We start from the raw sequence: 18,227 nt of genomic DNA on the forward strand, positions 1-18,227 counted from the left end.
TCAAAAGATGGTATCGAGAGGAATAATTTTATTAATTTGTTCCGTCATTTTGTTGAGCCTGCGATTAACAGCAAAAGTAGGCAAGACACTGGGTTCAGCGGAACCCTTACAAATTTTTAACATTATAGTTACTACTATTTTATTTCAGTAGTATAAAAAACATTCTACATATGGGAAATGTATTACATGGTTCATCTCGCAGGAAGGTAAATACGATTACAGACAATGATATTAACTCATCTAAAAGGAAGAAGAAAACTACAAACCGATATAAATTTCGGTTGACCAAATCAAACAATAAACTTAGGCCATTAACCACATTCAATCAAAAAGTGAGAAAACCGAACGATGAAGCATATGGATTTGAACCCGCAACACCACGACATGTTGACGTAAACAGGTTTGAAACATCTGACCGTCGAAAAAATGACAATACAAATGACACCGGGAAAGATAGGGAAAGTAGTGGACAAAAAGAAAGTCATGATACAAATACTGCCCTGATTAAGCAGTCAGATCATTCCCCGAGGAACGAAAGACAGCAAAATCTTGCGACCCTTGGAAAATATGATGAACAGGTCTCACAAATTGTAAGTTAACATATAATTAATATATATATATATGTGTGTGTTTGATAATGATTTGGTCGCATTTCAAACTCAATATTTGTATTTCAATATCTTCCAAATGTAGCTCAATACTGCAATATTTTATCCATTATGTTTTTTTATGAATAATAGTAGAAGGAAATCGGAGAATACCAAAAGGATATCCTCACTAAATAGTTACCATAATGCTCTACCCCAGCCATGCATGTGGTTAGAACGATTGTGAAACTGCTTTATTTTCTCTCACTTGTGATATCTTTGAACAAAACACCCTGAATAAATAAATAAACTCGGGATGCCATCCGGAACATACCTTACTATAGAAATACGTCGGATAGCAGAGAAAGAGACAGGAATGTATATCTGGTATTTATAAAACTTCTTTAAACTAAAAAAAAACCCACCCCTCCCCCTCTGCAATCTGTTGTGGTGAACCAAATTGATATTTTTTACTTCATTAGTTATTAACTGGTCATCATCCTCTACTATAAAGTGATTTATTATACCTTGTTAGACATTGGAATTCTGGTGTTGAAAGTCTCTCATCGACATGGAATATTGCTCCAATATCTGTCACCAAATTGCTATGGTTACTTACCCGGAAACCTCATTGTTAACCTGTTTTGCCTTCGACTTAACTCTCAACAAAACCAGTCACAGTAATGCTCCGTTTCCCAAAGAAGTGCCTCATGTGTAGTTATATCGGGTTTTGAAAGCCTTTCATCTTTAATGTTTCACTGCTGCCGAGTTATTCTATTACTGAGGTTTTATCAATATTCAGGGTATAACTATTTTTCTACAGTTAAGACGTTTTGTATAAACAATCTTCCAGTGTAAACTTTTGCAAATTTTAAAATAGAAGTACATTGCTGTGACTTCCCAACGACCTTACGTCACACCAAAATTAAACCTACGAATAAAGAAAGGTAAAAAAAACTTATTTTGACCTGTATTCTAATAATTTGATAATTATTACCATATTCTGGGAAACACGGTTATCAAAGGTACCAGAATTATAATTTAGTACGGAAGACGCGCGTTTCGTCTACAGAAGACTCAACAGTAACGCTCATATCAAAATGTTTATAAAGCCAAACAAGTATACAAAGTTGAAGAGTATTGAGGATCCAAAATTCCAAAAAGTTGTGTCAAATACGGCTAAGGTAATCTTTGCCTGGAATAAGTTAGTTTTTCGAAAAATTCAAAGTTTTGTAAAAAGTAAAGGAGTAGGTCCAGTAAGACCCCTTATTGGCCCCAAAATATAGCAGTTTTTCAAAATTGTTAAAATGTTAACTTTGAGTTATTTATTGGACAGTAGAATGCTTCTGCTACATATATATGGGCCGTATTTGACAATACAATGCACATATATCGGATACTAGCGCCATTAAGCCATGCTAAATTACTGAAATCTTCACAATTTTAGCATTTTTGTTAAATTTTAGACGGTTTTCGTGTAAAACGAAAGTGGCCGCATTCGTGTTCATCCTTAATATTGTAATGTAAGTTGTATTTGATAATAATACATAACATATATAAAAGTTGAGGCTGAACACGGATGCGGCCACTTTCATTTATGACAAAAACCATCTGAAAAGTGACATTTTTCGGCATATTTGGTAGATTATCAATATTTGAGCTTGAATCGGATCGTTTCTAATGACTTAATCAGTTAAAATCTTTCTCATTAGCCAATTGAATCAAATGAAATGCACACTTAAGGTAGATTCATGGTATACCGCCATCTTGGATTGAACAATCACAGTAAAAAATCGGTCTAGTTATTTGCCTAAATCTGCAAATTTGGAGACAGATTTGCAATTTGATGGTTAGACTGTTTAATAATATAAAGAAAACTTGGCAATTTATTGTATAATTCAAAATAATTAAACAAATATCATTTTATTTTGCTTTTTGAATCATTTTTTTCAAATGAGCCATTTAAGGGAAGATAACTCTTTTAGTAAAAAAATTATACTGGACAGATAGGGAATTTTTTTCTTTTTACTTGTAGCAAGAAAACAAGTTCGGTGACACCATTTTTTCTTTTTATTTTCTTAAAACATATTACAAAACCTATCTTTTCACAATTTATTTCAAAATTCTATCTCATAGATTATTTTTTATGCACACAATTGTGTTTTTCCATTAACAATCTAACCAAATTTAGGCAATTTTCAACGACTCATAGCTTGAAAAATAGCACGGTGACTCCTACTTTTTATTATATTTTTGAAAAGAGCATATTATAATCTTCATTCTGGCTAAGTATAAGAAAATTCTGTCTCAAAAAAGATTTACTTATGATCTACCTTAAGTGTTTAAAAAGTGGTTCAAATCTTTCGTCAGATGAACCTGAAATTTGAGGCCAAAATCGGTCTTTACCGGACCTACTCCTGCATCTGGTGCAAGAAAATTGGTACCGTTAATTTTATTATAAAAATGCCCACATAATTGATATTGATATTGATAAACAACAGATTATGATATAATTTTTCGCAATATTTCAATAACTTTAGTGTACAGTTGTTGTTCATTTCTTCCCAAGGCGTTGTAAATGTAAAAGAGAAAATGTGGTTTGATTGCCTAATGAGACAAATCTCAAAAAGAGACCACAATGTCACAGAAATTTACAACTATAGGTCACTGTATGGCTTTCATTCATAAGCAAAGTCCGTACTGCATAGTCAGCTATAATAGGCCCCGAAATGACAAATGTAAATCCATCCAAACATAAAAAAAACTAACGGCTTTATTTATATACAAAAAAAATGAACGAAAACCAAATATATAACACATTAACAAACGACAATCACTGAATTACAGGCTCCTGACTTGGGACAGGCACACACATATACAAAGTGACAGGTTAAACATGTGAGCGGGATCTAAACCCTCCCCCTAACCTGGGACAGCAGTGTAACAGTACAACATAAGAGCAAACTGTAAAAACCAGTTTAAAAAGACTTAACTCATCAGATGGATACAAATATCAATACTTCTAACAAAAACCAGTGTGGACGTGCTAAGTTTATTTTCGACTTTGAATGTCCTTCTAGGTATCTTCGTCACTCATAACACAACCGCCAGGCCATTCCATGATACCTTTAGAAAGGCTTTTTCATGATCGAATTTTTATTTGTTAACAATTAAAGCATGTCCGAAAAAAATGGAGGGAAGACAAAACAGCCCACTATACAAAAACTGAGCATTAAGCAACTCTAATTTAGCAAGATTTCTGCAACTAGCAATGTCACTAGTGTAGACAACAGATGTGTAGGACGAACCTGGCATGTCTACGTTTGTTGATAATTGCACAGGAATTTTCTTATGAGGGTGTTACAACGGAACAAAAACTCAGATTTGAATATGTTTATGATGTTTATTCATGTTATTGACCACAAGATAACACAACGAGGACCGTGTACAATGTAACTCTAGTTTTGTTGCGATTCTCTCAGGATTGTTTTTGACTTGTATCCTTAATCGAAGTTAAAGATTTGAACGTGTTAAACTACTAGCTGTTACCTTATATTTTTTCCTTTAATACCCATTTGATTTAGGTATACCACGTCTTTAATAATGATATACTAGTATGCATGTGCATTTATGTTGAATTATATAAGTATGTACTTTTAATTAAGAATAAATAAATTCCGTTCAAAATGAAACGTTAATGACATGGCAAAATTTGTTTTTAATTTATATGTAAACAAAAATGTTATTCAACTTTTTAGACAACAGTTGGCTCATCAGCTGACGTGGTACAAACTGTACACCACACGCACCAGTATAACATTCAGGTTGCAATACACAGTCCATCCACAGAAGCCATTGTTATTGGGAACCAAAGTACAGTAAACATATCCAAAAAAGAAAGAAATAAACGACCAGCGGTTGATCATATTGAATTCGAAAATACAAACATAACTTATACAAGGAGAGAAGTTGATGAGTTCTCATTGACATGTCAGAAAACCGTAAGTGTTGGTTGTTTTGTGTTGTCGTAGTTGTTTCAACATATAATTGTTAATCAGTTAACATTAGGTTTTATATAATGAATAAAACTGAGAATAGAAACGGTGAATGTGTCAAAGAGAAAACCAACCCGAACAAAGAGCACAATGTATGGGTCTTCACCAGAGTGAGAAAATCGCGAAAGTGGAGGCGGGCTTTAACTGGTCCCATGATCATTATGTTTATTTGTTCATCAAAATTATTCGTCCAATTAAACACTGAAAAATAAAAGAAAATGAAAAATAAATCCACGCGATAAATTCCAGACTTGCGACAGGAGCAAACACGCGGCGGGGTAATACATGTTTTGTGAGATCTCAACCCGTCCCCTATACCTTCAACCAGTGTGGAATAAACAAAACATTGCAATACGTACAGTAATTTCAGTTCTAAAGAAGTATGAGTCCGATATTAGAATAGAAAACAAAGGAAAATAGGCAAAATGACCATAATCTACATAAATTAACAAAAGACTACTAACAGTAACTGACATGCCAAACATTATTTGGTTTTAGTTAATAAATTATGTTTTATATTATAACTAGTATTACAATTCCCTTACTTAAAGTTGATCTGTTAAAACATGGTTAAGTGTGTTCTGTTTTCATTCATTTTTAGCCATTTTGGCTTATATAGTTCTTCAACTGATTTTATTGTTTTATACGTCCTTTGGGTTACAATTATTCGGCCTCGAGCGCTCCTGATAAAAGTAAATCAAGAAAAGCTTGTCGAACGCAAGAAATTTATAATATCTTTTTCAATGTTTGCACAAATGGGTCAATACCTCTGCTTGTGAACTATCAGTCCCACTGGATATCATACGCTCAGTAGACAGTACATCGAGGGTGGTATGATTTATAAAGCTTTTCTAAAATATAACGTTTGTAAATTTATATTTAAGTCACCAAAGTTTTTAGTCAAATCATCAAAGTTGGTCTTAAGAGGATTTTTCTATTTATTGCATTATTTTTTTAGCTCTTCGTCTGTTTCTGCATTTGTTTGTGTATGCAACTCAATCAATAACTCCGTTATCATAGAAGCTTTAACAACAAAAATATCCAGTAAGCCAAGAATGATGAAACATTCACAGAAATATGTGTAACGGTAAAAATTGGAAAAAAGATATAATGATGGTGGTATTTATGAATGTGGAGCATTGCAATCTTGCAATGAATCTGGGATGCACTTTAAAAAAAACATAAAGGTTTCTAATTTTGAATGACCCTCTTTTCAGGACGGAATAGAAGAAAATATAAAAAAGGAAGTGACTGAAAAAATTCCTGCAAATATAAGTAAAGGTTTGTATTATTTCTATAAATATGTTTTTCAGTCATAGGTTATAAATTTGGTGACTATGTGGAACGCACCTATCCAATCGAGCTAGAGATAAAGAATACTACAGATACAGTTGAGTCGGTCTCATATCTTGACTAACATCTAGAAATTGACAATGAGGGTCGGTTGAAAACAAAACTTTACGACAAAAGAGATGATTTCAGCTTTCCAATTGTGAACTTTCCATTTCTAAGTAGCAACATTCCAGCAGCACCTGCATACGGGGTATATATCTCCCAATTGATACGATATTCCCGTGCTTGCATTTCCTATCATGATTTTCTTGATAGAGGGTTGCTGCTCACAAGGTAGCTATTAAACCAAGAGTTCCAAATGGTGAAGTTGAAATCATCCCTTCGTAAATTTTACGGACGCCATCACGAGTTGGTTGACCGTTATGGAATAACCGTATCACAAATGATATCGGATATGTTCCTTACGTCGTAACTACAATCCCCTTCCCTTTCCTGAATGTGACCTACCGAATTAGACTATTTACCGGATTTGTTATCACATAAGCAACACGACGGGGGCCGCATGTGGAGCAGGATCTGCTTACCCTTCCGGAGCACCTGAGATCACCCCTAGTTTTTTGGTGGGGTTCGTGTTGTTTATTCTTTAGTTTTCTATGTTGTGTCGTGTGTGCTGTTGTTTGTTTGTCTTTTTCATTTTTAGCCATGGCGTTGTCAGTTTGTTTTAGATTTATGAGTTTGACTGTCCCTTTGGTATCTTTCGTCCCTCTTTTATACAAAAACGGACAACTGCATTTTGAATGTCACTGTGACATAACTTATAAATAGTTCGAATTCACAGTTGTGAAGATTGTTTTGAAACGGAATAATTGGATCTGTATAACATGTAAACAAATGGTAAAGATAACTAAAGATGTAAATTGCATATTTTTGATATTATCCTTTTTTTCAAATGTTCATTATCCTTTAAGAACCAAGGCATGGTCTAACTTGTCTTTATCCATCCTATGTCGAAAGACTGGGAGCTGTTTAGGTATTATAGCACCTGAATAAAAGCAAATATTTTTATAAATCACTAGTGGAAAGACTTAAGACATTTTATTTTCATAACATTTTAGTTTGCATATTACTGTTTCCTTACATTCCATAAGGCAAAGAAACAAATCTGGTAGTTAACACATTCAAAACAATTTATTCTGCTAAAAGGTATTCATATGCTTACTTAGCACATTTTGCAATTTCTTTTTTTTTTATGATAATAACATTTGTATCAATGAATCAATACACAAAGAATGATGATAATAATCAAAAGGAGTAAGTACTTGGACTAAATATGATTAAAATCATTCTCTGAATGTGACTTTGACCTAAATGATATGATCTTTGGGGGTCAAATTCTGGAATAAAACAATGCAGTAATACCTAGAAACAATTGTTATTATAGTTTTCTTACTGTGACCTTAACTCTCAACATCTGACCTTTGGTCAAGATCAAGATACAGTTTTTGAGTTATGGGAAAAAGCTGTCTGACTGAAATTAACTTAGCTGTTGTTGTTTTTAACTGTGACCATAATCTTTAAGAAATGCTCTATAATAGAGTAAGTAAATCTTTTTGTGCAAAAAATATTATTCTATTTTTTATTAATGAATTGAAAATCTCAATAATTTTTCAACTTCAAGTTATGGTAAATATATAATATGTGGATATTAAAATTACCATGGCCATTAGTTTTAGCATGTTTCCTGGCTTCATTTATTGCGTACACTGTCAGCCCAGGTATAAGCTGTTGAAGATCTTTCTTAGTATGTGACAAGGCAATCAATGACAAAAGTTGCTGTTTTGTGTTTCTGTCTGTACTCTCCTGATGAATCTTTACAATGATCTCTTGAAGTTCAGATGAGTTGGCAGATTCTGGGTCTTTATCTTGAATCATCTTAAAAAGTGCCTGACTTTGACCTAAATGATATGGTATTTATTGCAGTTTTGGGTCATTTGATAAGATAAGGTATATCACATTTTAGTTAATTTGTCAGGTTCTTACATGGACTGCTACTTAACATTTTGTTGAATCTTTTTGTTGTTACAATTTTACTATAAATATACACAAAGAAGATGTATGGTATAAACCAATATGATAGAAAGACAATTAAAAAAGGACATCAATAAGATGTGTTCAGCGTTTTTCAATCACGCACTTGTCAAGAAATCATGCAAAAATAGTAAAATTGAGAATGGAAATGGGGAATGTGTCAAAGAGACAACAATCCGACCAAAGAGCAGATAACAGCCTAAGGCCACCAATAGATTTAAATGCAGCGAGAAATTCTAGCAACCAGATGCTCCGAAACAAATATATATGCAAGTGATAATGGGCGTCATACTCCGACATCTAAAAGAAACTAAATTTAAAAACCTCACAACACTAACGAAGGCCAGAGGCTCCTGACTTGGGACAAGCGCAAAAATGCGGAGTTTTTTTTTAGATCTCAACCCTTACCCTGTACCTCTTGCCAATGTAGAAAAGAACAAATACACAACAATACGCTCAGTAAAAACTCAGTTTAAAAGAAGTCCGAGTCCGATGTCAGAATAGGTAACAAAAGAAACTAAGCAAAATGACAATGACAATGATACATAAATTAACAATGGACTACAAGCAGTAACTGACATGCAAGCTCCAGACCTCAATTGAACTGATTGAAAAATTATATCTTCACCATATGAATAGCAGGCACAATCTCTCTTGTTTGGGGTTCAGTATTATACCATTATAATATATATTATTATTATTATTATTATTACATAGCTTTTATATAGCGCCTATCTAATAAACATAATACTCTAAGCGCTTAACATATAAAATTGAAGGAAAATATATATCACAATGCATACAATAATAGCAATTATATATATATGAACATAAGAATAAAACAGAAATTAAATAGAATAATGATGGAAATTAAGAGCATTGACAGGGGAAATATATATCACAATGAATACCATAAAACATATTAAATATAACAGTCAATAAAAGAATAATGATTAAAATTATAAGTATTTACATTCCAGTAAAACACAATGAAAAGATAAATAAAACTGTCTATTCAATAAAATCGTCAAAACTAAAAATTTAAATAAGTTAAAAATAAAAAAGATCCTATCACTTAAACTTTTTAGAATAATAATAAATTATCACATTTCTTACACATCACAGTACGCCAGTCTAAAAATATGTGTCTTCAAACCTTTTTTAAAACGAGGAAGCGATTGTTCTCTCCGTAAATGAATTGGTAGGTCATTCCACAATGTAGCTCCAGCTCGGTCGAATCGTCTTTCACCGTATGTTTTAGTGCGGACATCTCTTGGATTCGTTATGAGTCCTTCATTTTCTGACCGAAGTGTTCTAATAGGAGCGTATGGTACAATCAGTTCTTTCAAATATTTAGGTGCTTTATCGTGTAATGCCTTAAAAACGTAAAGTAAAAGTTTAAAATGTGATCGGTATTTCACGGGGAGCCAATGTAGCTGCATCAGAACAGGTGTTATAGAGTCAAACTTCCTTTTTCTTGTGATAAGTCTAGCTGCTGTGTTTTGAACGCGTTGTAGTCTTGCTATAGTGGAAGAGTTAACATTATATAGCAAAGCGTTCCCATAGTCTAATCTGGAGGTGACAAGAGAGCAGACTAGTGTCTTACACGCATTTTCGGTGATATACGATCTAATGTTTCCGATGGTTCGAATCTGGTGGTAACATGATTTTGAGACGGCTGTTACCTGCTGTTCCATACTCAAGGTCTTATCAAAGAACACTCCTAGATTCCTAACGCAGTTCGCATCACTCAAAATAGTGCCATCGAAGGGTAGCTCATACTTGGATAACTGTTTGACTCGATGTTTCGGAGCAAAGACGATGAGCTCTGTTTTGTCCTGATTTAGTTTCAGCATATTTGATGTCATCCAATCGCTTATCTCTGACAAACACGCTTTCAAACGGTCGGATAGATCGTCCCAATCACCTTCCGGTTTAATCACTTGATATGCCTGAGTGTCGTCGGCATACGAGTGGTAAAGCATTTTATGTCGCCTGCATATTTCACCAACAGGTTTCGAGTACATGCAGTATAATTTTGGTCCTAGAACAGAGCCTTGAGGCACACCATATTGAAGACGTAGATCGTCAGATTGTTTGGTGCCAATGGCAACTCGCTGAGTTCTATCTTTCAAGTAAGACTCGATCCACGATAAGGCGCTATCAGAGACTCCGAAAGAATAGTTCAGACGTTCTAGTAAAATTTTGTGGTCAATAACATCAAATGCGGCCGAAAGATCGAGCATCAGAAGTACAACACAACTGTTTTTGTCCAGTGCAGAAACTATATCGTGGTGAACACGTAGAAGAGCTGTTTCTGTAGAATGACGAGCTCGGTATGCAGATTGCAAATTTTCGTGCAGATTATTCGATTCTATGTGGTGATCAAGCCGAGAGGAAACAACTTTTTCCGAGACCTTCGACAAAAACGGAAGGTTTGACACTGGACGGTAGTTTTTTAACACTTCACGATCTAGACTAGGTTTCTTCAGCAATGGTCGAACGATAGCTTGCTTAAATGAAGATGGCACCAGTGATTCTGAAAACGAGCAATTGACAATGTTTTGCACTGCCGGAAGAAGTTCATTTGAACAAGATTTTAGTAAATAGGTAGGCATTGGATCTAGTTCACAGTGTTTTGATGGTGCAGATTGTATGATCTTCGTGAGTTCCGTAATTGTTGTTGGTTTGAATGATGATAAACGTTCACCGTTAAACTTTTCGTCTGATTTCATAATCTCGCACATAGTGATGGAGCTTTTATTAGATGCACTTAAATTTGCCCGAATAGTTTCAATCTTGTTCATGAAAAAGTGACAGAACTTGTTAGCAAGGTCTTTTTCATCTTTATGCGATGGTAGAATTGTTTCTTGCTTTTCTCCCATTATGCGTTTACTAAGGCGAAAGAGTTGTTTCTGATCATGTTCAGCTTCTTCAACTTGGGTCGAATAGTGTTCTTTTTTACATCGGATAAGGAGTTTGTTCGCATGTACACAAGCATCCCGATGTATCTGCTGATGAACGGTCAAATTTGTTTTCCGCATGCGGCGTTCAGTTTTACGACAATTCCTTTTAGCGTCGCGGAGTTCTTCAGTGTGCCACTCGGTATTTGGTCGAAGTGTTATTTCTTTTGAGACTATCGGTGCGTGCTTGTCAATAATCGATATCATATTCGTATTGTAAAGACTAACCAAGTTACCGACAGGTTCTGTTACATTTACAACAGACGGAATCGATTCAACAAAGTCATTTTTGATGTCGTCCAGATTGATGTCTCGATATTTGCGGTAAGTCACTGTTTGGCGATATTTCGATGGTCTTGAGATTCTTAGCTGAGCGAACAGTGCCATATGGTCACCAGCGGGATTGCCTTTCTTGTCACATAAATACGGATGATGTACGACCGGCGCATTCTTTAGAATCGAACTGATTTCTCTTGTAATGATGACATCTAAAGTGTGTCCATGGATGTGAGTTGGACTATTTATATGTTGTTGAAGTCCATGATCCTCCAACGTTTCGATGAATTTACAAGCGTCACTGTTGTTCTTGTCATCTAGGTGGAAATTTAAGTCGCCAGTTATTACAATTTCTTCTGGGATTATCACAAGTTGATCAAGAAATGTGGACCATTCCTCAAAGAAAGTTGACGTCTTTAGCTTGTTTATACGTGATGGTGGTGGGCGGTAAATTACACAAAGTCGAAAACGGTGATGTTTTGAAGAAACATTGCATTCTAACAGTTCAAAGTGTGAAAAAGAATGTTTACTGGAAACAAGTTTTACTTCCAAGCTTTTGTTGAATATGACAGCTACACCACCCCCTTTCCGACTGGTCCTTGCAACGTGATGAAGATCGTATCCGTCTGGCGTAATTTCTGAAATAATGTGTTTATCAACTGAACTGCCGAGCCATGTCTCAGTCAGTGCAAAAATGTCAACGTTGTTTGAAGTCAGAAAGTCGCAGACAGAAGTCGTTTTGTTTTTGACAGACCTTGTATTAAGCGTAACAAGTGACAAAGCGGTGTTAGAGCCATCATTCGACGAAGTTTTAATTTTTGATAGATTGGATGAGTTACATTTGTTCTCGCTTTTGGCATTTTCACGCGATCGAACTAAGGATTCGATAGCACTAAAAGTATCTGGAACATTCTTGTTGATCGCAATGTGTACAAGATTTGTCCTGTCTACGCAACTTATTCGAACAGGCACTAAAGGTCTTTGTGTTGTTGTAATAGATCGTATCGGTCGAAAAACATTCCTCCCTGCCTTTGTTCCGCGCCTAGTGCGGTGGTGTAGTTTAGCTATGGACGTACTGTAATATCTAAGATTACTGGTAGCTATAGATAGCCTATTGTTGATAAAGTTCATATTCGATGAAAGTTAAACCTCAAATTAATAATATAGTTCAATCACAGATGTAACTTTGTGGGAGCTGCCAACAAGCGCTAACCACCAGTTTATATATTACTCACATGGAATATGGAACAAACCACGTTTGCACGGTGTTGAAAGTTGCTTGAGTAAATATCCGAACGCAGAAAATCTGTATGCAGGTCATAATTTAGGACGTTCTGAGTATCGTTGTTATTTAACAGAATACCGTCTATACTAGCTAAAGTTTTATATGAAAGATGACAGACCTGTTCAATAGAATATATATATCCGTTTTAACAAAATGTTTTGTTTATATCCAGTCCATTAAATGAATTTTAATATTGGAATAACATAAGCCGTATCATCCCAACAACTGGTTTTAGAACAAATGTGTTTATTGCCGATGCAAAGACCCTATAAATGAATTAATATTGTAGTTTTCCTTTTCCTTTTTGATTTCATCAGTTCTCTTTCTAAATAAATACTTTTAAAAAAAATCGCAAATTATCACATACAATTTTACGACTGATTGTTATCTAAAGGAAAAACTCGTACATATCTGACTTAAATGGCAATCCTATATATAATTACAATAATGATAGATATCAATTTAAACACAACTGATTCATATTCGTAGTTCATTTGAAGTTCTATTAAATCTTAAAATGTGAAGGTTTTTCGTAAAGCATTTCTCTACTTACAGGTTCAAAAAAGACCATACAGAAGCTGCAAAGATCAACATCTGTAGACGGTGATCCGTTTTTGTTTCGTCGCTCAAAGTCAAATCGGAAGTCGGCAAGAAAGCGTGCATACACATTGGATACCAGATCTATGCTACGAAATTTTCAGTGGAATCAGTATGAAATGATTCAAGAGTCCTTACTTCGTTCAGCCTCACATAAAATAAAGAAATGCGAATCCGAAGAAAAACTTACAGAAATAATTGACGAAATAAAGACCGAGCTTCAAAATGTGGTCGAAAAGACGTTTTCTCAATTACAGCATTATTTCAAGAAATCTATGAAGAAGGCAGGATATGCCGAAGAGCTGAAACAGACGAAAGAACGCATAGTATCAGACTTAAAAAACAACAGCCGAGTTTTGTTAAGCAATGCAAACGATAAACTATTAAAATTAAAAGACAATCGCATTCACGATCTTGGTAAAACCTCATCTAGTACATCGAATGAAATAATTGTTGCAACCGAAGAGAGGAATATGACAATCGATGACGTCGCAAAAAGAATTAAGTCTTTATTTTCTACCAAAATCACTTCATATGTGTCTACTTTGTTGCCCTTGAAAATACAACAAGAAATAATTGTCTACACTTTTGAATGTCAAAAGTCATTTGTAATCAAAAAAATTATGACTGATTTTGTTTCTAGTGACTTCAGCAGTATAATGAAATATGTTTTGAATCCTAATGAATATGCGAAAAAATGGATATTAACATTTACAAATCAAAAGATTTTTTACAAAGAAAGCCCGGAAAGTCTGCATATTTACGCAGATATTGCAAAACAAGAAATAAAACATATAGTTAATGATATAAAGGCGTCCATAGCTTTTACAAAACATCAAAAAGGTGGATTCCACAATTTATCTGACTGGGCAAAATGTTTTTTGCATCATTTTCAAGATTCAAATTCCCTTCCGTTATCGTCGACAGACTTTGATGATCTTAATCTTCAAAGCAATTTAAGTGTAAAAGAATTTATTGAAAAATTTCTTTTGCATTTAAAAAACATGAAAGCTGAGACCATTATAAATTTCAAAAATACTACCGTAAATGACGTACAATGGTCAGACAACCCGCATAACAAAATAATAGAATCTCTTTGGGGTTGCACTGAGTGTTGTCCATTTTGCAACGAACCTTGCCAGTATAGTGATAAAGAGCATGTCACACAAGAAAGTATACATAAGTGTATTCAACATAGACCTTTGGGTGTTTATGGATATATGAACGAAGAAAATAATATGTTTATGTTAGAAAGTTGCATCAGCCTTATCAAATCTCCGGAAATATACTTTAAACTTAGAAATAGAGATAGCTCGCTTCGGTGTACCAGTTATGATCAAGCCTTCAAAGGGTGGGAAATTCGCTCAAAAGAAGATACTGATGAATGTAAATTTTGGAAATTTCTTATATGCAGATGGAAGGAAATGTTTCAGCAGTTCTATAGTGCGCATACACAAAATATTCCTGTTGAATGGACATCATTATCTGTTGAAGATGCAATTCGTAGCTTAAATGAAACTTATATATGTAGTTAATGTGTGCATGTTTTACTGAGGTTAACAAATAATATATCAAAATCGTTTGACAATGAAATGATGTGTTGATTATTCATAAAGCTTATTGAATAATTAATTGTTCAACCCAGTAGTAATGCTGTACTCACATGGGCTGTCATTGATTAGTTCATTATCTGTGAAATATACTGTTTATGAAATGTTAAAAAGTTCGGAAATTCAGCATAGATGGCCTTCGTTGTATTTGGAAAAATAATTAGGTAATACAAAAGTGTTAGTTTACAAATTAAGATGTATGGAATATACGTACTAACGGGAATATACAATCTTGGTTAGTATTTTGATAAAAGTGAAAGAATAAAAAAAAAATGCTATTTATTTAAGATTGATATTTATACATGTTATAATTACAAATCTGTAAATAAATATACTTATGGACCTTTGATAAGGGTTTTAAATTTTTACCAATGATTATATTTAACCTTATATGAACACTCCATATTGTTCTTAAATGTAATGTTCGTGTTTGTTGAAAGTTGTAGATGATGAACAAATGTTAGTACTAATTTAAAGTGGGATAAGGACAAACTAAAAAGAAATAAATGATAAACTATCTCATCACAAATACCAGGAGTTATGTGACTATCAGACAGGCATTTCGTCTACAAAAGACGCATCAGTGACGCTCGATTTACAAAAGCTAGAAAATAAGATCAAATAACGTAGTAAATTGAAGAACATTGAAGACCAAACATTCCAAAAGGCTTTGCAAAATACAGCATAGGTAATGTAATCCTGTGATAGTAATCCTTAGTATTTCGACACATTCAAAGTGTGTAAACTATTAATTTATAAAACAATGAACATATCAACGATAATTGATTTCATCACAAAAGTGCTGATTACTGGGCTAGTAATACCATTAAGGAAGAAACATAACATGTCAGCTATTTACTATTTTTGTTTCATAAAAAATGTATTTATTAGAAAAGTTAATATTGTAATAATAAATGGTATTTTAGAAACAAAAAAACGGTTTAATAGAGAGTGAGATTAGAAATGCAAATTGTATCATTATACCAAATGTAGTAAATGAATAAAATAACTGCATAAAAACTAAATATTCAAGGTGTACAAAGTAGTAAAATAAATGGTTATGTTAATAGTGTATCTTTAATATATACTATGCACTATTCAGCAGTTCAGACAGCTGAAAAAAATACAGGCATAGTCAGGAGCCTGTAATTCAGTGGTTGTCGTTTGTTTATGTGTTATATATTTGTTTTTCGTTCATTTTTTTTACATAAATAAGGCCGTTAATTTTCTCGTTTGAATTGTTTTACATTGTCTTATCGGGGCCTATTATAGCTGACTATGCGGTATGGGCTTTGCTCATTGTTGAAGGCCGTACGGTGACCTATAGTTGTTAATCTCTGTGTCATGTTGGTCTCTTGTGGATAGTTGTCTCATTGGATCTTCTTTTTTATATAGCATAATGGTTTCTTTTGGACATATCAGGGTCACGAGAGATTTTCTCATCATTTGGTATTCGTCGTCTGTCGTCGTTAACTTTATAAAAAAATCTTCTCTGAAAACACTGGTCCAAATTGAACTAAAATTGCTCAAAATGATCATTGGGGTATCTTTTTTTACCACATGTGTCCGCTGTCCCTGACAGTTTCCAAGATGACCGACATATTGGTATAATGCAAGTTTTATCTTTAATATGTATCAGACTGAGTATGACAGGACAAAAATGTTATGAATATTAAGCTCTGCACATTGTTTGTATACGCCAAAATCTCATAGAAGATATTGCCCTTAAATGACTTTTGTTTTTCGTTTTTTGCCTATTTTTTGAAAAAATAATTTAGAATGGAAAAATGAACGGCCTGTTTGCCTGATATCTTAAAAAATAATAATAATAGATGTCGAAAGTTGAATGATAAGCAAAATGATTAGCAAGACAAGTTCTACAATTCAAACAATACGGAAGAAATTTTCCGACGACTCCTTGGAGTTATTGTTTTTCATGGCATTTTTGCAATTTTTTGGTGTTAATGATAAAAATAAAATAATACCCTTTGAATCATAAAAATAATGAGCAAGCCTTGGGTTGCATCTACTATACAAGTAATTTTTTTTCCTATATATTTAGTAGTCTGTCATACAAATAAACTCTGGCATCATAGATACCAGGAGTAAATTTGGTAATTACGCCAGACGCTCATCAGTGACGCTCGAATCCAAAAAAGTTAAAAAGGCCAAATAAAGTACGAAGTTGAAGAGCATTGAGGACCAAATGTCCTAAACGTTTTGCCAAATGCAGTTAAGGTAATCTATTCCTGAGATAGAAAACCTTAGTATTTCAAAAATTCAAAAGTTTTGTAAACAGTTGATTTATAAATATGACCATAGCAATGATAATTCATGTCAGCACAGAAGTGCTGACTACTGGGAACAATTGAAAAGTTTAGATAGATATAAAACCAAGTTTCTCGTTTCACGTTTTTTATATAAATTAGACCATTAGTTTTCACGTTTGAATGGTTTTACACTAGTTCTATTTGGGATCTTTTATAGCTTGTTGTTCGATGTGAGCCAAAGCTCCGTGTTAAAGATCGTACATTGACCTATAGTTGTATACTTTCACACACTGTGAATTGGATGGAGAGTTGTATATCATTGGCACTCATATCACATCTACTTAATTTAAGTTATCGAACATATTCTACATAAGAAAATGCCAGTACCAAGTCGGGAATATATAATAGTTGTTATCCATTCGTTTGATGTGTTTGAGATTTTCATTTTGCCATTACTTCGGGACTTTCCGTTTATAATTTTTCTTGGTGTTTTACTATGCACATACACTTAGTACTAGAAATATATTATTTAGAATTCAATTTGAAAAAAAGTGTAATTTTATTTTAATTTAAATTTAAAATTATTTGCAGTGTATGTAAAAAGTAAAATCACAAAAATACTGAACTTAGAGGAAGATCAATTGGGAAAGTCCATAATCACATGGCAAAATCAAATAACAAAACGCATCAAAAACGAATGGACAAAAACTGCCATATTCCTGACTTGGTACAGGCATTTTCAAATGTAGAAAATGGTGGATTAAACCTGGTTCTATAGCGCTAACCCTCTCACTTTAATGACAGTCTCATTAAGTGAAAGAAAAAGTTTTACTACTGTGTAAATCTTATCTAATTATATAAAAGTGGTGTCTCATATATGTCCAGGTGTAATATATTAGTTCTCTATCATATCTTGATTTAAATCTAGAAATTGACAATGAGGGTCGGTTGAAAACAAAACTTTACGACAAAAGGGGAAATTTCAGCTTCCCAATTGTGAACTTTCCATTTCTAAGTAGCAACATTCCAGCATCGCCTGGATACGGAATATATATCTCTCAATTGATACGATATTCCCGGGCTTGTATTCCCTATCATGATTTCCTTGACAGAGGGTTGCTGCTCACAAGGAAGCTATCAAACCAAGAGTTCCAAATGGTGAAGTTGAAATCATCCCTTCGTAAATTTTACGGACACCATCAC

At 33.7% G+C, this 18,227-nt stretch overlaps 1 protein-coding gene and 1 long non-coding RNA gene across 2 annotated transcripts; one reads left to right on the forward strand and one right to left on the reverse strand.

Annotated features, from left to right (window-relative positions):
* The first annotated feature begins 153 nt into the window (after positions 1–153).
* Positions 154–15,106, forward strand: LOC143043332 (uncharacterized). The gene is made up of 4 exons (XR_012968316.1): positions 154–590; positions 4,346–4,588; positions 5,860–5,923; positions 13,103–15,106. It is a non-coding gene; the product is annotated as an uncharacterized LOC143043332 (long non-coding RNA).
* LOC143042915 (uncharacterized) lies at positions 6,892–7,885 on the reverse strand. The gene is made up of 2 exons (XM_076215423.1): positions 7,651–7,885; positions 6,892–6,977 (listed from the first exon to the last, which is right to left on the reverse strand). The coding sequence occupies exons 1-2, from the start codon at positions 7,865–7,867 to the stop codon at positions 6,892–6,894; spliced, it is 303 nt and encodes a 100-aa protein (XP_076071538.1). The 5' UTR covers positions 7,868–7,885.
* Positions 15,107–18,227: the final 3,121 nt, after the last annotated feature.

Source organism: Mytilus galloprovincialis, chromosome 8 (assembly GCF_965363235.1).
Source record: "Mytilus galloprovincialis chromosome 8, xbMytGall1.hap1.1, whole genome shotgun sequence".
In the NCBI taxonomy this organism is placed as follows: Eukaryota; Metazoa; Mollusca; class Bivalvia; order Mytilida; family Mytilidae; genus Mytilus; species Mytilus galloprovincialis.

Excerpts from the sequence above, each read along its gene's own strand:
- LOC143042915 (XM_076215423.1), bottom strand. The coding sequence starts at position 7,867 with ATGATTCAAGATAAAGACCCAGAATCTGCCAACTCATCTGAACTTCAA. Across the intron at positions 6,978-7,650 it reads TGCTAAAACTAATGGCCATG|GTGCTATAATACCTAAACAG; the intron begins GTAATTTTAATA and ends GCTTTTATTCAG.